This window comes from Macadamia integrifolia, chromosome 9 (genome assembly GCF_013358625.1).
Source record: "Macadamia integrifolia cultivar HAES 741 chromosome 9, SCU_Mint_v3, whole genome shotgun sequence".
Classification (NCBI taxonomy): Eukaryota; Viridiplantae; Streptophyta; class Magnoliopsida; order Proteales; family Proteaceae; genus Macadamia; species Macadamia integrifolia.
The window spans coordinates 2896850-2921812 of record NC_056565.1 but is presented as its reverse complement, the minus strand read 5'-3'; the positions used below and the strand labels follow the sequence as shown (position 1 = coordinate 2921812).

The following is a 24963-nucleotide window of genomic DNA, read 5'->3' as shown; positions in this document are numbered from 1 at the left end:
GGCATTGCCCAACCAGACTGAGTGCGCATTAGGGCATGCCAAGCAATGAGGTTAATAATTAGTCAGAATTTTGAGGAGAAATTTTGGTGACATTGATTCACCCCCTCTCTGCCAACCTGGGAATATCCATACCTTGTCGCATCCCCAGGATACCTTAAGAAACCACAAGAATTCCTTGCAAGCTTAACAAAGTCTTTAATTTTAATATGAAAGCATGCTTAACAAAGTTGGCAGCTTTTTTGATGGAGAAATATTTAGAAGGGCCCAAATGTAACCAAATTGCTGACATCAACCTCAAAAAAGAGGATAACAGGAATGAAACTTTATTAGTCTACAACAATGGTATCAGGTAAGGTCCAATTGCCAATCAATAGTACACTTTTAATTATCCTTATAGTATGTGGCGAAAATAGGCATAATAATATTATTTAAAACAACAACAACAACAACAACAACAACAAAAATGAAGTAAATCCATGACCTCCATGGGGAGTATATGGACAAGAGAATTCAAAATGTGCTTATCATACCCACTATGTAAGCTTCCTCCATAGAGAGCCTTTGGAATGAGAGAGACATTTCACCTTTGGAAAGACAAAACCTGCCTTTGGGGGGTTTCCATCAACAAGTGAATTCTCATATATTTCCTTGCACTCTTGCACAACCTATATGCAAAAGGTCTATATCAGTTTGACATACACCTGAAAACCCTCTTCCTGTACTCCTATATCCATCTAGAGAAACATACTGTTCAGGAACAATAACAAACAAAGTATGCTCCCTCTGTGACCCAATGATCGTCCCCTCCCCTTTGGAAAAGCAATAGTCTACTTTCCAATCTGGCCTTTCATCCACTACTTACTTAAAATCTCTCAAGATTCCATAATTGATGCAAGGGATCAAATAATAAAGTGATAAAAAGTCATTACTTAATATAAGAGATGTACAAAGAATTTGGGACTGCCAAAAATGAGGACTTTCTTTATGGAATAAAGGGAGTATCTCTATATTTAAGACTTTGAAAATTTGCAACAATGAAAGCTAATATAATAGCATTCCTACTAAACACATCGTGAGAATTTGTTATTAAGAAGTAAGGAGGTTTCTTATCATTGGTTTGCCCCTTCCAATTGAAAATTCTTCCAAGCAGATAATACCGTTCAAATAGAAAAGTTTGCTTTACTACCAAAAAAAGGAAAGTTTCCATCACTGCGAACAATTTTCAGAAAAATGGAGCGCAGATTTTGTAATTCTGACCATTGGATAGATAAGCTTTTCTTTGGACTGGGCACGTGTTGAATTTAGTGGCATGTTACAAACATACATCCAAACATTTCTGGGGCCCACATTGATTATAAACCAAATTTCAAACCATTACTGTGATTCACACCGAGGACTGATTGAACCAGATCTTGATGCAGGTAGAGGGTGATGTGGACAAGAAGAGAAAATTTGAGCAAAAACTGTGCTTCTGTGCAACAGATGCAATCCCCATTGGGGTCTTAACTGCTAGTGATATCCCAAACATAAAAGCTTTGAGAGTTGTTCAGGTAACACTTTGAGAATTATTCTGGCTGTGGACCACAGAATGCAGGAATTTGATTGTGAGGATCATATAACAGTCAGAAAATGTAAAGGGTGCAATTACCTCCTTAGCATCCTTCCGTGGTATGCCTTCCCGCAATCCCACAAGCTTCTCCACAACCTCAGGCTGCATTTTAGAATAATAATATATTCACATTACACATTATTTTCAAGAAAATGAAATGAAATACTGGGCAGTCAGGTTGATGTGCTGATATCACATACCGGGCAGTCAGGTTGATGTTCAAGAATGTTAGTGTAGATGAGGGTGAACATGTCCAGGCTCTCAGCTGAAGCAAGCTCTCTTAAATCACTCAGAATCCTCACTCTGTTCTCAATTTTCTGCAGAAAAATTTACAAACTGAATGAATGAAGAACCATTATATAAAAATGATAAAGAAATGAATACTGTTTAGAAAATACAGAACACCTTACATATAAAAAGAATATCAACTTCAAAGCGCATTTAAGGAGATATATTCCAAGAAATTTTCTGAGTCACTTACTGATACATTTATATAATCCCTGAAGAAATCCATGATAACCTCTTCATCTAACCTCATCCTTTCAATGGTTTCTTCCTTTATGTAGTTTCTCTACCAAAAGAAGCATCACTAGAGATATATCATAAAGAATACAAAGTAAAATTTTCCAGAAAATGCATGTTCAGCAATCTTCCAAGACAAACCTGAATAAGAAGATGATCAACATACAAAACAACTGTTTCTTCTAAACAAGCCTCAACAAATCTCCTGAAAGATCGTTCCTCAATGTACCTATATGAAAACAATGACAGGAGCCAATGAACCATCAAATTGAGCAAGCAAGAGAATGGTGACCTATCTTGTATGGATTTGGGTATGGATTTAGGTACGGGTACATGCACATATAGATAAAACCACTTGACTTCCGAACATTCATGATAAAGGGACGTGCCCAAAAAAGCACGTCATTATAATGACTTGGGCCAAAATGCGTCAAGAAAGGGGTTAATGTGCCAAACAAAAAAGGATTTTGGGTGAGGACTGAGGAGAGGCTAATAATCTTCAAGGAATTGACTGGGAAATAAGCATTACATAGATAGGCAGTTCCACGATCAACATGTGTTTCCCAATATGGCACTTGCCTAAGATGACAAGACATCACCTAAGCGACTAAGCCATGGAAACTTTTATCTTCCTTTTAGGTTTGAGTTAAAAAAAAAAAAAAAACTGATGTTTCCATCGTGTTTAAAAGGCCTAAATTAGGGTAAATACCAAGTTTCAGGGGCTACAAAGACCATATGGCCACCAAGACCAACCACCGATTCGACCGGAAAAAAATATATGATCTCGGCGAGATCTCTCCTAGTCTCTCTTTTTTGGATCAGCAAGGTCTTAAACCTTGTGTTCAAAAAGAAATGCTGTTGTCATATAGGAGAATGAATAGCTTACATCTTCACGTCTGTAAAATAATCGCTAAATGTAGCAACGAGATACTCAGTAACCAAGCCTTCACACCAATCTGAAATTCATTTAAAAAAAAAAAATTAATAACAAGTCATTAAAAATTGTTCCAGCAGAAAATTAAGAAACTTGAAAAAAATCATCTGTTATTGGTATTTGTTAAACAGGACAAAAAATGTAAGTAGTTTTCGGGAAAATCAATAGTTTACAACAAAGGCTTGGCCCAAAAGAAGACATCTACTGCAAACTGCAACCCTAACGTGGGGTTAAAAAAGAGAACCCAACTCATGATTGGCTTGACCCAAAAGAAGACATATCTACTGCAAACTGCAGCCATAACCTGGGGTTAAAAAAGAGAACCCAAATCATGGTTGCAACACACTTAAGTCGAAAAGATAAATTCCAATTTCGAACAGTACTTAGGAGAATCACATAGGAACCAGGAGAATTGGTAAGACAGTACTATGTAATAGTAAACATTTATTAATCAAGAAACAGCATAACAGAAATGAAAACTTCTATACATAGAGAATGTGTGTGAAAAAAATTTACCTTTCTGGTAAAGCTTGGCAAGCAGCTCCTGCACCCCTGGATCTTCAAAGATAAAACTAACAGTCTGATGCACAGACTCCTGCCGCCAATAGAACAATTCCAACATGACAGATCTACAACCTCCATAGGGAAATATGCAATAATTTGATATATATATATATATAGTGCAGTTTTAATAAGATGCAATGTCACAGCTACTCATATTACTTGGCTAGATAAATTATTTAAAATCTCAACATGTATAAAGTAGGGGTGTCAAAAATCAGACCGTCCCAATTGAACCAACAGAAACCAACTGACAGAACTCCTTATCGGGTTGGTAAACAGATAAAAATAAATATTTGTTTACAGTTTTTTTCTTTTTTATATGGGAAAACCAAGACCAGACCAATAGTAGACTGATAAGGGACCGTTAAAGAAACCAATAACGGACGAGAATGACTAAGCCGATAGCTATCGTCTTTGGTTTGGGTTCTGTAGACCAAACCTTATCATTCCGGTTTTGCTCGGACCCAATAAATGCATAAAACCGAAAAAACCAACCGAAACCAGACCAAACAACCGTTTGACACACCTAGTATATACCAAGGCTGAATTGCTGACTGACGCTTGTCAGCATGTCTTTGAAATGTCAAGACTGGCCAAAATATTACAACTAGCACAATGAAGTGCACTTTCAACATTGTGTTGGGAACTAGCATTATGAAATACAATTTCTGCCCTACGTAAATTCAACATAAAGTAAGCAAAACCATTCCCACTGAGTGAGTTTACTTCCAATCGATGAAAAGAGCAAAAGAAAAAAAAATAAAATACCAAAGTCTCGAAAGCATCAAGCACCAGAATTTTCACACAACCAATTGTAACACAGTTCAACTCTGAAACCATTACCTTTTTGACTAATTTCATAATAAAAAAAATCTGAGACAACAAAAATTTGAAGCAAAATTACATCCTTCTAGCCTACTTTTCACCACTTTTTTGGTAGATTTGCACTAGTGTCAGACTAGACAATGTAAAGAAGACTAGAGGGAAGGAAACAGTCCATGATCATTGGGAGGAAGAAGGAAGTATGGCACTCACAATCAATACTCAATTCCTTCTCTAATCTGTCTGTATCATCGGTTACAAGCCAATATATAAATGAAACTCCAAACAAGAAATATAAATTAACTTAACGAAGGAAACCGATCAAACTAAACTAAGGAAACTACTAGCTCCCTACCTACATAGCTATCTCCTATAAAATAAAAATAATTAAAAGATTATATATTTCCCTAATAAAGAAAATATATAATTTATCCTTGCAAATCCAAATTCCAATTTGGGCTTGGTTCTTGGTTGAAGCTCTCAAACAGGTTCAGCCCTGTCCAACAAACTGCTCCTGCATCAGGATACCTTTGGTATGTTGATGATCAGGCTTAGGTGGGCTGTCATGGCCTATCAGAAGATTCAGAACAATTGGGCACACAATATGTTATGGGATACACACGTGCTGCATTCAAAGGTGCGTCAACGAAATCTTTAGTCAAACGGAGGTTGTGGATTAAACCCGCCAAGAAACCCCATGTGATATTTAATTCAACAGGAACCTGCAGTCTTTCTCAGATAGGACCAAAAACAGAAGAAGCTGAAAAGATGTGGTCTGATGCGAAAGGGCTAGAGGAGGTTGCATTCTCCAAGTAGGCTTTCTACCACAACATTCCAACCCATGCCACTACATTACCATACTATCAGAACATGCCAGATAAGAAAGGTACGGCTGCCCCGAGAATGGAGGGGCCCACGGAATATGAGACGTGCAATGTTCACTTGCCCCCACAACAAGCAGAAATTGCAGGAGTCTATTGAGGGGTTGAAGCCAATTTGGGAGAACAATAGACTAACTGTGATGTGTGATGATTGGAATGGTCCCACCAGACAATCCATCATCAACTTGATGGTCTATTATGATGGTAGGATCTTTTTTTTTTTTTTAAAGTTTGTAGATTCATCTAAGGAGAAGAAGGATGCAAAATATATATACAAGGTGTTGAAGGTTTTGGTAAAGGATGTGGGGATGGAGAATGTGGTACAGGTTATCACTGACAAAGGAAGCAACTTTAAAGGCTAGGGAAAACTGATGAAGAATCCAAGGACTGACATTTCTAGGCTCCATGTGCAGCCCACCGCGTCAATCTCATGTTGAAGGAAATGAGGAAGCTTAGGCTTGTGAGACAGATTGTAGAGAAGGAAAACCTAAAACTTTAGTCTAAAATCATGGATTTGCCTTGTAGATGTTAATGGGCAATGTGGTGGATACCAAGAATAAGGGTTTCGATCTCGAGGCAGGTTTCGACCTAGCTCGAAATCAAGATATGGGTTGAAATCTACAAAACCTGGTACTTTTGGGGCAAAATTCGATGTCATGGGCTGGTCAAAAGACTCAGCTGGTCAAAATCAGTCGAAACTGATCGAAACTACCAAAATGAGCAAAGAAACCAGTAACATTTTCAATTCAGCGATATGGATAACGATACAACCCATATCTAGGTTTCAAAATTAGTTGACTTCGGCGCCTTGGTCCCCTTGTTGATGTCACCTTGTTTTTGGTTTCCTAGATGAGCTAGAAGATTACGCTCAACTCGATCAAGGTTGTATTATTGTCCATGCCAAGGTAGGCAGACGCCTTGGTCAAGTTGGGGAAACCAATAACAAATACTCCTCGACATCAGCACCCATCTGGAAGCCAGGAGTTTGGGTGAGAGTAGAGGATCTGGGCATTGGCGTGCACCATCCTTCATAGGAGCTAGCCCTAGTCTAGCACATCATGTTGATAGTGGTTTTGATAGTGTTAGTTCAGCGGCTGGGTATGGTGGATATAGACCATCCTTCGAGAGCACCGCTTCGGCAGTTGGAGGGTATGGTGGTGACCATGGTGGATCTTCTACATAATTCCCCAGAACTAAGCATGGGAGGGGGGAGGTCAGTCAGTGGGTCATCTTTTGTCGACAACATTTTCACGTATCTAGTCTAACCATTTGTGCTGGTTTCACCCAATTTTAGTCTCAGTGAGCTATTCCTTAGGTTGGGATACTTCCGATATGTTGACGATGGGGCTTATAGGTGGGCAATAATGGACTATCATAACAACTGGGCTAAAAATATGCCATGGGATATATATGTGGTTTATTCTGAGGAGCGGCTACAATTTATTCAATCATACACAAGTCGTTGAATAGAGCTGCCAAGATACTCGATGTGGAATTGAGTGGTGAGCTTTTCCAATTTAATGTATGTTTTGGTTGTTTGAATAGCTTATTTACACTATTAATGCTTATAATAGGGCTAGTGTACAACAACATTCATCGTAACCTAACAAACTTGGGTCGAAACCACAAGTACCATTTTAGGTGGGTTTTTTTTTTTGTAAAACTAATTTATGGAAGAGGCGTAAAATTTAAAGGTTACAACCGAATTGGCCAAATAAAATGGTCAACAGAAACCAAACTACCTACCTAGGGTACAAAACCAAACTACTATTTTTTAGTGTGTTTTTTTTATAATCCACAGGTTCCAATATGTTTAGAGATGCTTAACTAAGGTTCCCCTGAAATGTTGAGCCAAAATATGAATATTTTTTTACCACCAAAATGGCCAAATGAAATTGTCAACCGAAACATGCAAACTTTCGGTGAGATCCATTTGAATTGAAGAACAATAACTTCACGAGTTTTGAAGCAACAAAAACACAAAACAAAAAGGCATGCCTCTTAAGAGTCCACATGGAAATAAGAAGCTAAAAGTCTTTGAGCATTATATCTAAACAAGTCTCCTAAAAATCTTACGCGTATACACTATATCTATATTCTCCTAATTGGAATAATAGATATATCAACTTTGAAATGCATGTGAGATCCATTTGAATTGTAGAACAATAATGTCACAACTTTTGAAGCAAGCAACAAAAATACTGTTAAGAGGAATAATGACTTGTGTCTAACTTGACACTAGCCCTCTTTATTCATAATAATGGAGAGAATGTTCTAGAATATTACAAGGACCAATAAACCCCTAAAGTACTTAAGGACCTGTTTGGATTCTCACAAAATCCCTAAAACCCATTATTACAACAATCTACTTTAAGCTAGTGCACAAAATATCACATATGCCCAACTTGCAGATAATGGGATGAAATATCTTACTACTAAGACCCTTAATAAATACATCAGCCAATTGTTCACTATTAGAACAAAAGGCACAGTGATAAGACCCATATCAAGTTTCTCTTCAATGAAGTGTCAATCGTTCTCTATGTGTTTGGTTTGATCATGCTGGACAGAGTTGTGAGGAATGCTAATTGCATATTTGCTGTCATAAAATAACTTCATAGAAAGATTAGCAGTGACAACCAAATTTATAAGACCAAGAAGCCATAGAAACTCACAAATGCCATGAGCCATAACACAAAACCTGCTTTAGCACTAGACTGAGCAACAACAGCTTGCTTCTTGCTTCGCCACGAAACAAGGTTACCACCAAAACAAAGGTTCCACCTGCAATCATCTGGAGAACATGCTCGTGTAGGCCTCAACCCGAAGGTGATCATCAGGAGAAAAAAGGATGCCACGTCTAGGGGTAGATTTCAAGTAACGGAGAATGTGCAACATAACTTCCATATGTGATGAGTAAACATCATGCATGTACTAGCTAACAAAGCTGACACGAGAAAGATAGATTAAATGCTCAATCAATCTCTAATATCTCTCCTTGTCCATAGAATCAACTTCTTTGCTAACCAGGTGACTATTAGCATCAATAGGAGTGTTTGTTGGCTTACACCCCAACATAACTGTCTCAGAAAGAAGGTGAAGCACATACTTTCACCGAGACAAGTAATTCCATGAGAAGGCCTGACAACTTCGATGCCAAGGAAATAACGAAGTTGTCCAAGATCTTTAATCTTGAATTCCTCACCCAGGTATTTATTGAGGCGAGAAATATTTGCAAGATCATCACCTATAACGATATCATCTACATAGATGATCAAGACAGCAATTTATTCGCTAGATCTCTTGATGAACAGAGTGTGGTCGGCATTGCTTTGAGAGTAGCCTGTAGCAATCATAACCTAGTGAAAACACCTGAATCAAGAACGAGGGATTGCTTCAGCCCATATAATGTAAGCTTCAGCTTAGACACCTTCCTTTGGGTTTTAGAAAAATTGAACCCAGGAGGAATGTCCATACACACTTCCTCCTCAAGTTCCCCATGAAGGAATGCATTCTTAATGTCTAGTTGTTGAAAGTCCCAACCTAAGTTAACAGCACATGATAAGATAGTACAGATTGTGTTCATCTTAGCCACTGGAACAAACGACCTGGTAGTCAATCCCATAAGATTGAATGAAGCCCTTGGCAACAAGCCTAGCCTTGTAACGACCCACTATACCATCAACCTTTCATCTGTTAAAACCCACTTACAAACATCTTCTGTAAGGGCAAACACATTAGATCCCATGTGTCATTCTTCCTTAGAGCCTGCATCTCCTCAACCATAGCTACTTGCCATTGGGAGTCTACATTTGCTTCCTACCAAGTATTGGGAATAGACACAGAGGACAGAAATTATAACAGGATGGAGAAAGTGAGTCATAAGAAACACTAGCAGGTAACTCAAGAGAAGGGTCAACCGACTCAACCCTAGCAACTGGAACATCAACAGATGGGGAAACAGAATTACCTAGGTCCGAGGGGACTAGATTAGGTTCGAGAGGAGACAATTGACGTGGTAAAGTAAGTGTTGGATTTGTAGTAGTTTGGGTCTGCTGCCTGCGACCATAAACACGCATCTCTGGACAAGGCTGAGTCGGCTTAAAAGTACAAGTCTCGCCCTGAAAAGGAACATCGGCAGGGATAATAGATGATGGTGTAGAAAGTTCAAGAGGCAGCACATCTTCCACTGTGGAAGAAGAATCCCCCTGGAGAGGTGGCGTAGTGTAATAAGATGCAAATTTGTGAAAGACAACATCCATAGTCACAAACCCACACCAAGTGGGAGGGTCGAAGCACTGATAGCCACGAAAAAAAAAAAAAATACACTGGATACCATAAGGATCAAACTTCCCGTGAGGATTATGATCACGAGCATAAGAAACACAGGCGAATGTCTTAAGAGGAATAGGGAAAGCAATAGAGCCCTAGAGAAGATCCAAAGGGAGCAGAAGTCAAAGACCCAAGAAGGTATTCAATAGATCAGAAAAGCAATAGTGAGAACCGCACCACTCCAGTATTGGGGAGGAACATACATCTCAAACATGAGAGAGCATGCTACCTCACAAAGATGGTGATTCTTCTGCTTAGCAACACCATTTTGAGTCAGAGTATCGACACAAGTGGTCTGATGGACCATCCCATAAGTGAAAAGATAAGCCTGAAAAGGCCATTCAAAGTATTCGCAGCCATTGCCACTCCGAAGAATCTTAATAGTAGCACTGAATTGGGTCTCCACCATACAATGAAACTATTAAAAGCAATCAAAAGTCTCACCCCTTGGTTCGCATCATATATACCCAAATGGTCCAAGAATGGCAGTAGATAAAAGAGACAAACCACCGAAAACCATATATTGACACATAACAGGATGGATCCCAAATATTAGAATGTATTAATGAAAAAGAAGTGGCACTTTTATTACTAGAAACTGAATAAGTGATTCGAGATTGTTTGGCCAACACACATCCCTTACAAAAAATAGGGACTCAAATTACAATATTTAAAAGTTAAAAGAAGAAAAAAGCCTAGCTAAAGTGCCCAAAAGAGGATGTCCTAATCGACGGTGCCACCATAGTAACTCAGAGATGGGAGGTGACATAGAATATGTCTGAAGAGCCTAACTAGACACCGAAGATGAGTCATCATCAAGCAGATATAGATCACTACACACCTTATTAGAGCCAATCGTTGCCCATGTCACCAGATCCTGAAAAACACAATGAAATGGAAAAAGGTGACTTTGCAATTAAGACTATAAGTGAGACTACTAATGGACAATAAATTAGTAGGAAATGATGGAACTAGCAAAACAGTTGAAAGAAATAAAGTGGGATTACAGCTAACAGATCCCAAAATAGTGGGATAAGTCTCGTTAGCTAATATGACCTTACCATTACTAGAACAGGAAGTATATTGAGAGAAAAGAGCCAAAGAAGCTATCATGTGATATGATGCCCCACAGTCAATAATCCACAGAGTAGACTAGATAGACGTACTATGTCCACAAAAATAGGTACCTGAATCAGATGGAGTGGAATGAGTAGAACTCACCGTTGCAGATGCAGGAGGTTCCATACGAGTCAAAAGATGCTAAAACGCAATAAACTCATCAGATGATAGAGATGCTTGGTGCAAAGTTAGAGTCAAAAGCCTCAGTATGGTTAGCCTAACCAGGATTACCGCGACCCTTTCCATGACCTTTGCTAGATGTATCAGTAGAGCAACCATAGAGCTTCCAACAATGCTTTTGGTATGACGCTCCTTACGATAGTAGTCGCACCTCACAGGTGCTTTCGTAGAGGAGCCACCAGACAGTGGAGCTACGTTGTAGGACCACGTACCAGAGGCAAGAGTAGATCTCTTTCTGGAAGTGGCAATAGGTTGTGGGAACATAATAGTACGATGGTTGTCCTCAAGTTGTATCATAGCGTAGGCTTGCTCCAAAGTAAGAAAGGGAGATCGACTCAGAACATGAGCCCGCAGTTGGTATTCCACATTCAGTCCCTGATGCAGTTGCACGATGGACATAGGAAAAAAAAAATCTTTTGATTTGATTCTCTTTGGATTTAAAAACAATTTCTTTTTGTATTAGTTAGCTTCTAATTTTATATTAGTTTCCATTTTAAATTAGTTACCATTTTGATACTTTGAGTTTTCTTTTATAAGCCATGTAATTCACTAGTAAGAGACAGATTTGAAGTTTTGAAGAATTAACACTAGGTTGAAGAATTTTTGGGTGTGGAACCATGACTGCCGACACCCTTTTCCACCCTCTCTGAAATCTTCGTATCTCTTCTATTCCTCTTCTCCCTCCCCATCGATCTGCTATTATTGCTATTTCTCTTTTCTTTTTCTGTTTTCGTTAACCGATACTACTACTCTGTTTTCTGGGTGTTACTTGCAGCCACAGTTTTCTTCCATCAATCTGTCCTAATACACTTCAGATCAGTTTGAGGTTTTAAGGGCTCATCCCTCTAATAGAAACGACTTACTCTACATGGATGCGAGTGAAGATTTGATCTTTGCTGGAAGTTCTAACCAGAACTTCACATCTGATTCTGTCTTTGCGTTAGACCTGAGTTGCAGAAGTTTTACTTTCTCTTTGGTTTCTGTTTGAACACCCATCGGTTGGAGACTGTAGATCTTGGAATAATCAAACCCTTCCATGAGTTTCAGCCCAATTGAAGGCCCCATTGATGAGTTCTCTTGTCTGGTTTGAAGGTTATTTCCGCTGATTTCTGGTTCTCACAAGGAGAAGAAGCTTGAAGAATCGTGGACTGCTGTTTAGGGCATTTAACCCCTGGTTTTACCTTATTGCCCTTCACTTCCTCATTATTCTCCTTAGTCCTAAATTACCCTTTTACTAGCATATTGTAGCCTAGGCCTTTAGTTCCATCTAATTCCAAGTCTGCCACTCCCTTCTAAAGTTCTATTTATTTACAAAACTGCCACCTTCATTGGAAACTTCAGCTTAATTACAATTCTGCCATTTAGTTGAAGCTTTATTTCAATACAATTGTTATTGGGTGTTGCCTTTGTTTTATTGAGTGTTTAAGTGGACCCTAAGCGATCCGATTTCAGCCCTTGGGATTCAGATCCGCATCAGTCCCACTAGGAAATCATAAACTCTGATCTTGTCTTCCCGTTTCTGGAAGGCAATGACATCAGCTGAAGCGGTGGGAACATACTCCTCATAGAAGTCCAACTCATGCCACAGAGTTCGCAACTCATAGTTGTGGGAACATACTCCTCATAGAACAAACATCCATATCTTCACAGCGGAGTAAGGAGGATATAGCCACGAGCAATCTGTGGCTACATGGAATTGACAAGGAAGGCCATAACAAGAGAATTTGCACTCCCATTTATTAATATCAGTACTTGTGATAGGCCGCTTTGTGGTTCCAATAAGATACCCATAATAACCACGGGATTTGAAGGAGATACAACACGGGCGTGACCACATAAAATAGTTGGTACCATCAAGCTTGATAACACATTGAGAGAATGTGGGAAGAGTGCTGGCGTAGTCACCGCCGGTGGATGTGGTCGAGCTCTACAAAGATAGCTGAAACAACTAATAAAACCACACCAAGCAGCAAAAGCACCAAAAAGTAGGGAGAAAACCCTAAAAACCCATTAATTGGGAAGGGTTTCAAAACCTTGAAAAGTCGATTTCTTTAGATTGGGAACCATAGATGGAAAAATGGCTAGTACAGGCCACATAGTAGGTGAACAACACCAGATGAAGGCACCATCAACATAGATTGTCACAAAAAGTAGGGAAAACAAAACCCTGACACATAGAAGTCAATTAGGGTGAAAACCCTGAATCGATAAGGTGAGAAAAAGGGGTGGTGGGTCTCTCAAATCATCAAGAAAATGAGATCTGAGAGCCTAGACAAGGAGAAGAGGTGTGGTAAAGAGGCTCATGGTAGTTTGGAGAAGCACCCCCGAAAGAGGAAGGCAAGAGAGAGAGAGAGGTTCCAAGAGAAGGCTAGGGTTAGTGTTAGGGTTAGGGTTAGGGTTAGGGTTTGGATCTCTGCTCTGATACCATGTTGAGAGGAAAAATGATTTGTGTCTAACTAGACACTAGCCCTCTTTACTGGTAATAATGGAGAGAATATTCTAGAGAATTACAAGGACCAATAAACCCCTAAAGTACTTAAAGACCTATTTGGATTCTAACAACATCCCTAAAACCCATTATTACAACAAATGCAAATCAGAAAGGCATGCCTCTGAGAGTCCACATGGAAATAAGACTGCAACTTCTAGAGCTCAATCCATATTTATAAAAGGGGGGGGGGGGGGGAAGAGAACCCATTCTATCAAAAAATCATAATTTTGTTACATTCTGTGGAAGCAAACGGAAGTCAAAGCAAAATTTGGCCCACATAAAACTAAAACATAATGCAAAATTAGCATCCAAAATCCAGTCCAGCATGCAGTGGATGATCTTGGTGTAGTTGGCAAAGAGCGAAAAGAACATTGACAGACCTTTGCAACCTCAAGAAAGCCTTTACAAGTATCTTCGAAATTGACCTGAAAGAAATGTAACAATGAGAAATAATGTATAAAATTGAGGGATGGAAAGGAATTGTATCATAGTACCATATAATTACATTAACCAAAAGACTTGTTTATACATAACAAATAAATAAAGTAGAAAAGAGGCTTGAAAATGATCAATGCAGATTGCTCAATTTAAGTAGGCAAGTAATATGCCAAATAATGGACTCCTTTGATGGAGTCCGACCCAGTGTCACTGTCGAGAACTGCAGTGTTCTATTCTGAAGTTTTAAAGATAGTATTGTAGTCCAGATCATTCCGTGCAACTTCAATTCTGATTGAAGAATCCAGACGGCCCAGGCCACTGTATCTGATGACACGGACAGGAAAAATATATTAAAATAATATAGATTGCATGAAGCTCTCTAATCCCAGATCCGAACATTCCAGAACAATATCGATCTGGGTCCAGCATTCCAAATGATCTGACACCAATCTTGGAAACCGTTATTTATTTTCTCTTTTATGTCTTTTTCTAATTTCCCGGGTTCTGCATTATGTGCAGAGGCCTAACATCCCAATCACACAAAATCCACCAAGAAAAAATTCCAAAGCCTGGTACCCTGACTACAGGCACTCCATTGTGCAATAGATCCTAAGGAACCAAAAAAAAAAAAAAACTGAACAAGACCTCCAGTACTCTATAGACACACAATGAATGAGATACCAGATACATTCAACTGATTCACAGGCTCAAAGAAGTGTCACAGATAATATTGTAGTGAAGAGCTTAAACTAAATTTCTAGCTCCAAACAATCACAGAATAGACAACACAAGACAGACTGCTTAGTATCCAACAACAGGCAGAATTTGCCTACGAAAAAAAAAAAAGGATAATAAGTAATAGCTAGAGCTGTGTGTGATATAAAGTGTAGCAAATGAATCGGAACCAACAATTTTCCATGCAACAGTATAAAACCAGCTTAAGAAATACAATATCTGAGATAACGCTGGAAAACAGAAAAGCTATCTCCTCGATTAACCAGCTAGAAATTGTAAAACAATATAAAATTGATGGCTTTGGATTGCACTACTAACGGTGTGTCTCGTTGCCGAGAAATGGACAGAAAAGAAACAAAGAAAATAATAAGACAAAAATGATGAAACCAACGATGAGTTTATGCATCTTTCTTTCTCTTCTTTTTAAAAATCTTTAAAAATCTTCAATTTTTTTCTTATTCCTTTTTCTTTTCTTCTCTTGCCAACCAAGCACCACACCAAAAAGAGAGGAAAATGATACATGGAAGGGGACGAGTGAAAAAGGTAAGGGAGCTGAAGGAGGAAGAAGAAAAAATGAAGAAACCAAAGAAAAAGACCTCCATGAAATGGGGGTCACCTATTTATGGTAGTAAAGTTTCCAACCTTCAATTCCAGCATAAACTTTGGTCTGCATGGGAGGAAGGGGTCACCTATTTGTGGTAGTAAAGGTCCCAAATTTTGCTTCCAGTATAAACTTTGGTCCACAGGGTAGGAAATATACTTGCTTGAATTTGATGCAAATCCATGGAAAATCCGCAAACCCTCTCTGTGGGACTGTTTTGAGTACCTGAAACCCCAAGGATTACGGGGTCCCAAAACCCTTTTATAGTCCTTTAGATAAAGAAATGCCAATAGGATTATAGCAATTTGAATAATAAAGTACCCATCAATCTCTGATCACTATCCTTAAAGTATGGCAGGCACCCTCAACTTTGCTGGCAACTTACTAGCAGCTTCTCAAGTGATAAAGATAAATAAAATAAGGCTCATCTGACAGCCCCTTATGCTCCCTCATCATCTGTGAGAGGGCCAAATCTATCTTAAAAGAGAACCAGGCCCTCTTTGGTACCATTTCTATTTTTTACTTTTGCTCACCAAAAGTTATTTGCCGATGATATTGTGCTATTGGATGACACAAAAATAGGCCTCAATGCTAAACTAGAGCGATGGAGATCAACTCTAGAATCAAGAGATTTTATGATAAGTAGAACAAAGACAGAGTATATAATGTGTAGCTTAAGCCACGCTATGATGGATAATGACATGGTGACTATTGAGGGGAGAGAGATACTACAAAGTGACTTATTTAGATATTTGGGATCTATCATAAATACGGAAGGCGATACAGAGGATGATGTCATATAGAATTAAAGTGGGATGGATGAAGTTGAGATATGCGACCAGAGTTTTGTACGACCGACGTGTCCCAAAAAAACTTGAGGGAAAATTCTTTAGGACAATCGTACGGCCAACTATGATATATGGTGCAGAATGTTGGGCAGTGAAGAAGCGACAATAATAAGTTGTCTATAGCGGAGATGAGAATGTTAAGGTGGATGTGCGGGAAAATTATGAAAGATAAGGCAAGGAATGAAAGCATTAAAGCGGAATTGGGAGTTGCTCCAATCTATGATAAACTTCGGGAAACATGTTGAACGGAGGCTATAAGATGCACTAGTGAGGAGGAGTGATATGAACCATATATAAGGAATTAAGGATGTAAAAGAGCTAGGGGCAAACCAAAAATGACCGTAGGAAAAACGGTGAGGAAAGACATGCAAATATTAGGCCTTGCTCCAAGTATGACATCGAATAGAGAGGATTAGAGGTCCAGGATCTAGGTAGCAGACCACATCTAGTTGTGTCTAATTCATTACTATTTTTATGATTTGTTTCCTGTCACTTTTTTTTTTTCCAGTTTTTAGTCCTTGCTTAGATCCATGTAGCCGACCCTATTAAGTTGGGATAAGGCTTTTTTGTTTGCTTGTTTCTATTTAAAAAAAAAAAAAAAAAAAAAAAAAAAAGAAAGAAAGAAAGAAAGAAAAAAAGAAGAAGAAGAAGAAAAAAAGAAATAACACACAAAAGCCACAAATAGGTCCTAAACCATTTGTTATAGCAAAAAATGATTTTCGGTCATTTATGTGTTGAACTTGAGCACGTCGTCACGGCCTTGGACCTTTCCAATTAACCACGCCGGAACTTAGCACTCTCACTAGCACTAAGTCAGCCTTACTATGTTCCTTAAGGGACTTAGGAAGAGAAGTAGTGAACACAAGAGAGTTTGAGTGAAAGAACTTGTATTGCAGTAGAAAACTTTGAGTACAATACTTGAGTGGTCACTTGCTTGGTGCCTTGGCCAAATGAGGCCACCTCTATTTGTAGGCACCCCAAGTTACAAAGAATGCTTAGGAGATACCTACATATCCTTCTTCTTACCCTCCCCTATTTTCTGTTTTATTCTTCATCTTTTATTTATTGTGTGTGTGCGTGTGTTTTTGTGTGTGTGTGTGTGTGTGTGTGTGTGTGTGTGTGTGTGTTTTTTTATATTGAATAAATAATTCATTACCAAGAGGAAGAATATACAAGGGGAAAAAGGGGGGGGGGGGGAACAGGATATTACAAAACCCAAAAAGGCCAAAAAAAGATGGTCCTAAGGCTTGAAGACCCAACTACACGAGGAGCATATCAGGAAGGGGGAGGGGGGAGACATCAAGGGGGAAATGATGGAAGGGGGAACCCCAGGAGACAACAATGAGCTTGTTCCTAGGGGTGTTTCTGATAGGGCTATGCTTGATAGTGCCAATCTTGGAACTGACTTCGAAGTAGATGGCATTCCAAATCCTTTCAAAAGAACGAGTTGGAAGTCCATCTCCAGAGGTTACGCTCCATCTAAATGTTGTTGATAGTTGCCGCAAAAGTGAGTTTCCCTATAGTATTGCAAATGGTAGAACCGCCGAAAGTCATATCTAGATCCACTCTCTAGACAAAGGAAGGGTGGGTCTATAGGATGGTCAAATGGATCTGATAGCCTTCTTCCAGACTGAAGAGGAGAAGCGGCAGGAGAAGAAGAGATGGTTGACATTTTCAATGCTATTCCAGCACAGGCAGCAGGAGGGGGAGGCCTAGATGTGCCTATGGATAAGGAAAGATTGGATGGGGAGATAATGGGTAAGGGCAAGCCAAACAGTAAACTTATGGCAGGGGATGTGGCCTTTAAACCATGCGGTTTTGTGCCAAGGAGCAATCGGAGATTCGATATGACTACATTTCCAAGCTCAGGCCGAAGTGAAGGAGCCCGTAGTGGAAGGCTTCCAAAGGACCTTATCATCCCTGCCACGATGGCCAAAAGGGATGGGAGGGAGGCCCAACCAAATTTCCGAGAGAGATGGGGAGAGCAAGGAGGGGACCAGCCAAATAGGGAGAGGATGGAAAAGACCATAGAAGATCTAGGGAACCCGGAGGAATAGATAGATCTAGGGGAGATGAGATTGACAAGGATGCCGGCTGGGTGCCAGGGGTCAAGCCAGAAGGAGGTGGAGAAGCCGTTGCCGATGGAGAAAGAGAGACCTCTGCGAGCAGTAGGCTTAGAGTTGAGAATGGATCTCCAGATAGAAGAAGCATCTGAGGAGGGGGCAACTGACCAAAGGGAATCATTTTTTAGGGGAGAGGGATAGATCCAAGAGACCCAGTTACTGCAATGCTTGAAAGCGATTTTCCAAATATGCTTGAGGATGCCAATAGAGTTCGTATCCTTAATGAATCTAAAACCAAGACCTCCTTCAGATTTGGGGGAGAAGACTTTGGACCAGCTGTGTGTTAACCTGCAACTGAGACAATCAATCCAATTTTTTTCCCTATACTGTGGGGTTGGTTCCATTTGAGCTAGGTCCTACATTAAGTGGATTTTTGGGACTGGCTTCCCTGTTGGACGTGTCCTTCTTGGCACTTCCTTCTGTAGTTCTGCCGCCATTTTGCAGCTACTACTGCTCGACTTCCCTTCTCCTTACCAATACTTATTCCGTTTTTTGTAATTGCTTATTTTAAATCCCCAATCATAATAAATACATTTCAAATGCACTGCTTGCCAATCGATAAACCTCACGGCTCAGCAGTCATGGCTGAAATTGCCAAACTCGTGGAGTTCCTCTTCGAAGAGAAGCCTAGTTTTTAAGGCGCTGGTAAGGCGACGCCTTAGTAACGCCTTGGCGCTGATGCGGTCTAGAGATGGTAAGGCGGTGCTCCGCCTTATGTGAAGTGGCACCTTTTGGGGGTTTTTTTTTTTAACATATTTTAAAATTACTTGATGAAGATTCCAAATATAGATTTTTTATTGGTAGGTGTATGGTTTTGTTAACACTTGAGATGTATAGGATCAGTTTTACTCCACCCAAAATAACCAAAACAAACAAAACAAAAACACGATTCACAAACAGGGTTTGGATTTTGTCAAGGGTTTTAAGAAAGGGCTTTAAGAAAGAATCAAGGAACAAGGAAGAACCACTGATCCAGGCGACCATTTTGCTCCGGCAACGGTGAGCTTGCTCCAGCAACAGTGAGCTTCATTCTTCTTTGACAAGAGTAGAAATATAGTGGATGACCTTAGGGCTTAGGCACTCATTTTGGCATCATAAAGGTAAGTATAATAAATACTTATATTTTTTGTCTTCTTTTCTTTATATTTATAATTTTGTTTCATAATTATGTATTTATATTATATGTTGATAAGATGAACTTAGTTTATTCACTTTATTGATTTGTTTTCTTGATGAATATTTTACATTGGTATGAATATGAACCTTTAATATTTTTTTAACATCTAAGTAATAGGATTCAACTAGGATTTGAGCCAAATAGATTGGTTTTATAAAAAAATTACACAGGAACGCTTTAGTCGATAAGGCGACGTTTTATGCCCGCCTTATCGCTAAGGCGCTCCGAAAGACCCTCAAATGCCTCCGTCGCCTTACCGCCTTAAAAACTATGAAGAGAAGGCACCGAAGGATTTCTTTTTGAGGCTTCACTCTGATTCAATCAATCAGATTTAAAGCACTTAAAGGCTGGAAAGTTGGAACCACTCGAAGATTAAAGCAGTGGTGTCAATTGCAAAGTCAATTGTTACTGCAATTTGATCTCTTTCACGTACTGGATTCCTATCTTTTCTTTTACTTTCAGCTTCTGTTATTTGTTTTTCATTTTTTTATTTTTTTCTTATCTGTAATCTGATTGTTCTCTTTGTGGTTTGATGAGCAGTTGAGCATGCGGAGCTGATAATCCTGGTTATCGTTGAGGAGTCCTTGGATTTCTGTACTTGTTATCTGGAGAAACTCTGTTATTCCGAAATTTAAAGGAGTCATAATGAAGATGGGTGAAGGAGGCATCTCTTCACCAACTTGATCAAAAAAACATTTTGCACATAGGTATTCCAACCTATTTTTAATTCTATACTATGTCTAGTAGTTACCAAACAATTTTTTTTATATATATATATATATATATAAAAAATGATTTTCATCAATGAATTTTGGTCATAGATAAATATAAAAATAAAATGATACCAAGAGCCTTAGTAGAAGAATGAAAAGGTTAAACATCTTCCACTAACCTGACTTATAAAAGAAATGAGGAATAGATAAAGCACGCAAGAATTGTTACAGAAATCATAAAAATTACAAGCATTATGAGCTGGAAAAATCTATAGGCATTTTCCAGGCATGGTCCCCCAAAAAAATTAAAATAAAAAAATAAATAGAAAATGATGGGTAGAGAGAGAAACAAACAAGAAAAGGCCAAACAAAAGACTGAAATGCAAATTCATCACTAGACACATAAATGAGCCATCAAAAATAAGTGAGGAATGTGGAAAGATCAAACTGGATTTAACAGTATGAAAAACGTTCAAGAGCACATTAACATGGCGTAACCTGCTCAGCATAGTTTTGTGAAAGGGCTTCCAGTGTGCTGTTACTAAGCTCCATTGCAAGATCATAGCAGCGGAGATTGTTGTTAATCTGTCAAGAATCAAATTTAGTAAGAAATAAACCAAAACATGATCCTAGAATCTTTCATATAGAACAAAGAAACAAACCAACCATTGCACATATAGGTTCTAAACCAATCTCAGTTGCTGGTTCTTCTAGCCTCTTCCTTTCTGCTGCTTGAAAATCAATCATTACCTAAAGAAAAGCAAGAAGTGATCACAGTCGTCAAAGTGAGAGGCACATTTGAGGCACCAAGGCCTCCTAGCATCTACTGCACAATGAGAATTCCTATGGTACACATAAATGGCAAAGTTATCAGGAAATAATCTACTACACAGAATACGACAATACGATGCCAAATGGAATCAATCAGTAATCAGCGAGAGTTAGTTAACCACTGCAGAAGATAACAAAGTCTAAGTCCTATAGCATAACCCACTTGCAAAATTATAAAGGAGGCAGCCATTTGCTAAAACAGCGCAAGCACTCTATAATGCAATGGTCCAAAGGAAAAAAAATATATATGTGCAATGTTTGCTTCAAAAAACCAGCCTAACCATAATGGCATGTATAGCCGTATAGGAATACAAGTAATAAAAGATGCAAACAGCAGGTAAAGTATGCACCCTAATGTGAGCAGGGTGTCAAGTCTCAATAATTTTGACCATATCGGTCCAATATGTATCAAATTACGCCATTTCTACATGAAAGACCAGGAAACAATACAAGAAAAAACAAATCCTTTACCAGGAAAAAATACAACAAAAAACAAATCCTTTCATATTGAGCAGTCTCGACCAACAATGGTCATAGTTCTCATGGCGTCTAGGCGAACCCAAGGCGTTGGGGAGGTGATCCAAAATCAAGGCGCCCAAGCACCTAAGTGACGCCTTGACAACTACTCTATTGGTAGATACGACCCGACACAAGTCAAGACAGCTCGATACAAATCGAGACAACTTGTAGAAAACAGAAACACATCAATAATGAGAACAGAACTTGAAAAAACCCACCATATAGTTTAGATCTATGACACAGTTGCATTAGACCATGATCCCGTATGGAGGCCTAAACGTAAGCTTGGAAAGCCAACAAGGGACTGGTGGCAGAGTCCCCAATGGGCTGAAAATAAGCTTTGGGTAGTTAAACCAAAGTTTGCATCTTTATTTTCTTAGGTTTCATTGTAACAGGCCAATTATTAGATTATGATACTTACTAGCAAGTACAGATTTTTTGTTTTTAGTCTGTTTACATTCTTTTTCTTTTTCTTTTTCTTTTTTTTTTTCCGGGGGGGGGGGGGGGGGGAGGATGAATCTAGTCTGTTTACTTTATTCACTGTGAAAGAGTTATTAGCAAAATATGTATCACCGGGGTTCAAAGAACTGGAATTGTATCAGAAGGGTAATATTAAGAGACGTATCGTATTGGAGAGACTAAAGATATGCTAAAGATATGCTGGGAATGCTTAGCACGTGTGCAGAATACAGTTTTGAAGCAAAGAAAACTATAAATAAGCAAAATATAAAGTATACGATGTATAAGAAAGAGAATGGAGTACGATGAGACAAGTGCATTCAATTTATTATGAATAAAGCATCAGGTTTCTTACATCTACTAATATCAAAAAGATGTCAATTTCAATTTTGAGGAAGATTAAGGAATATGCAAATCACTGCAAATAAACCTAGTTTGATACAATCATTCAAATTGTTTTTCACTAAACTAGTAGTCCATTGCAAAAGGTAAGGTTTTAAGTATCCTTCCGAATTTGGTGATACTAACTCGTATGTATCATATCTTTAAGATACCGACACGATACCTAAAAAAATGTATTGACTATACCGGGTCTAGGGATGACCCAATATGGTCGATACATGGTCATTACCTATCAATATGCTCGATACATCTCTTCAAACTATAGAACATAATCCATAACTGCAAAACACTTACCAAAAGCACCTATAAAGCATTCTAATCAATTGTGTTTCGGCAAAGTCAACATGATTCTTTATTTCTATTTGCAAAAGCGACTCTAGTAGTGTTGATTTCAACATCATTTAAGGATTAAACAGCTTGAAATCCTACTCTAGTAGCTCTCTCTTGGCTCTCTCTGTGTCAAATACCTTGCCCACCCCCTTATCATAGACCGTTTGTCAACTCACCATTACACCCCCAAGTTAGACCTTATGATGTAGAAAAGTCACTTAATGGGCTTATTTTATTGCAAATAAGCCTTGAGTCGGGTTATGTATGTTGGGCCTTTGATCCCAAGGGTTTTCTTTGTGATGGGCCACTTTGATGGGCCTAAAATATGTATAGAAAGTAGAAAAACGGGATTAAATTCATTAGTTTAGTTAGAGTCTTGTTTTGAATCTATTTCCTTTGGTATTTTAGTTTTTAGTCAGTTTAGGTTTCCCTATTGGTGAATGACTAGTTAGTTACCTACTCCATATTGGAGTTCTAGTCTAGCCCTTTTTGGAGTCCAACTCCTATTATGTAAAGTCTAATCCTATTTGGAATCTAACTCCTAGTTATGGTACGACTGCTAATCTGCCCTCTATATATAGAAGAGATTATGTACTCTCAATTCTCATATTTGAATAATGAATGACTACAGTCAATTGCTTAAACAACCGGGATAGATGTGGATGAGATGCCCGGGCCGAGATAGCCAATCCCACCCACACTTGTCTTGTTTCTTTTCCCTCTTATTCTCTGTTTACAGTTACTATTAGTGCTTGCTGTTACTGCTTACTGACATTGAAGAATCCTAAGAAAATCAAATCTGTTCAGAACTTCAAAAGCCAGAACCAACCAGCACCCATGGAGGAAGTAGGAGAGAGATCGATCTCCTGTTCCTTCCCCAATTGATCTCTGATTTTCCTGGCCTTTTCAGAGGGTGTTCACAACCACCCAAGGATCACACGATCCTCTTCTTGTTGCTGCCCAAGCAGCCCTACTACAGTTCTTGAAGAATTCTCTCAGATTCTCTCTCCTAGGTCTGAAAATCAAAAAAGCACATAACTCACAAACCAGCCGTCAGAAGCTCTTCATATTTGGGGGTTTTTGTACCCTCCCTGGGCCCTACAATCGACCAAGTTTGCAGCTCAATTGGAGCCCCACAGACCCAACCACACCTCTTTCTAGCCTAATTCTAGGCATTCTAAAGTTAGCTTAAAGTCTTGAGTTGTCTTGTTGGGGGTTATAAACTACAGGGATAGTTTACTAGTAACCTACTTCTGCATTACCTTATGCTCAAAAGGCTGCAACATTGGAAAGCGAAACTTCTCTCTCATGCAAATTGCCTGGAACTCATTAGATCTGTGCTCCAATCTTTCTACATTTACTGGCGTGGTATGTTTGGTCTGTCTAATTCCATCATCAAGGCGGTTGAGTACCTTATGTGCTCCTTTCTATGGAAAGGGGTTGATTCAGTCAGGTTTCTTCACCCCTTCAATTGGACCTCTATTTGCCTCCCCAAATCCGAAGGAGGCTTGGTTTAAGAAGAATTAAGGATGTCAATCTTGGTGGCACCCTCAAATTGATTTGGAAATTAGCCTCCAAGAAAGACAAAATCTGGATCTCCTGGATTTATGCTGGCCCCCTCCCTAAAGACTCAATCTAGTCAGTTGCCCCTTCCTCAGATGCCTCTTAGGTTTGGTGCAAGATCCTATAGGTTAGGCTCACTGCTATAGAGGCTATATCATAACAGCCTCTCTACCTCCCTTTGGGTTGACAAGTGGCCTCATTTGGGTGTCCTCTCTGTTGTGGTGAGCTTTAGAACTATCTACTCTTCTGGTCTTGACAGAAGCTCCTTAGTTTCCTCCAACACCTTCCATAGTGCATGGTCTCCCCCCCCCCTCCCCTTATCCGATATTTGGAGATCCCTCCCCTTCTCCCCTTGGTCATCGTGGTATAGGTGCTGTAATTTGGCTGCCTTCTGCTTCAGGTATCTTCAACTCCTATTCAGCTTCGGATTTGGTTAGGCTCAAAGCCCCCCCTCTGGCACAAGAATGTTTGGTTCAAGCTAACATTTCCTACCAAAGTTTCACTTCTTAGTGCACCCTCTCTAACTGCCACCCCACGTAGTCTTTCCTCATCCATCGCTGCATCCATGTTCCCTCTTCTTGCTGCCTTTGTTGGAACGGTATCGAGGACACAGATCACTTATTCTTTTCTTGCCCCTTTGCTGCGTCCACTTAGAAGAAAGTCCTCAATAGGTGTTAGCCAACCAGGAGAAGAACTCTACATCTTCAAATAGAGTTGATTCAGGTTAATATAACGTTTGGTGGGAACTCCATTTGTGACTGCGCTGGGAA

The 24963-nt window shown here is 39.2% G+C and overlaps 1 protein-coding gene across 1 annotated transcript in view; it reads right to left on the bottom strand.

The window, feature by feature from the left end:
• Positions 1-307: 307 nt before the first annotated feature.
• LOC122088994 (exocyst complex component SEC6) overlaps positions 308-24963 on the bottom strand; it is a 52657-nt gene continuing 28001 nt past the window's right edge. The window contains exons 15-25 of the mRNA XM_042658400.1: positions 20756-20839; positions 20588-20674; positions 13835-13879; positions 10506-10541; positions 3582-3660; positions 3018-3087; positions 2273-2360; positions 2091-2180; positions 1810-1926; positions 1649-1711; positions 308-665 (exon numbers count right to left, since the gene is read on the bottom strand). Coding sequence (XP_042514334.1) covers positions 534-665; positions 1649-1711; positions 1810-1926; positions 2091-2180; positions 2273-2360; positions 3018-3087; positions 3582-3660; positions 10506-10541; positions 13835-13879; positions 20588-20674; positions 20756-20839 — 891 coding nt within the window. The 3' untranslated portion in view covers positions 308-533. The remainder of the gene's footprint in view (positions 666-1648; positions 1712-1809; positions 1927-2090; positions 2181-2272; positions 2361-3017; positions 3088-3581; positions 3661-10505; positions 10542-13834; positions 13880-20587; positions 20675-20755; positions 20840-24963) is intronic.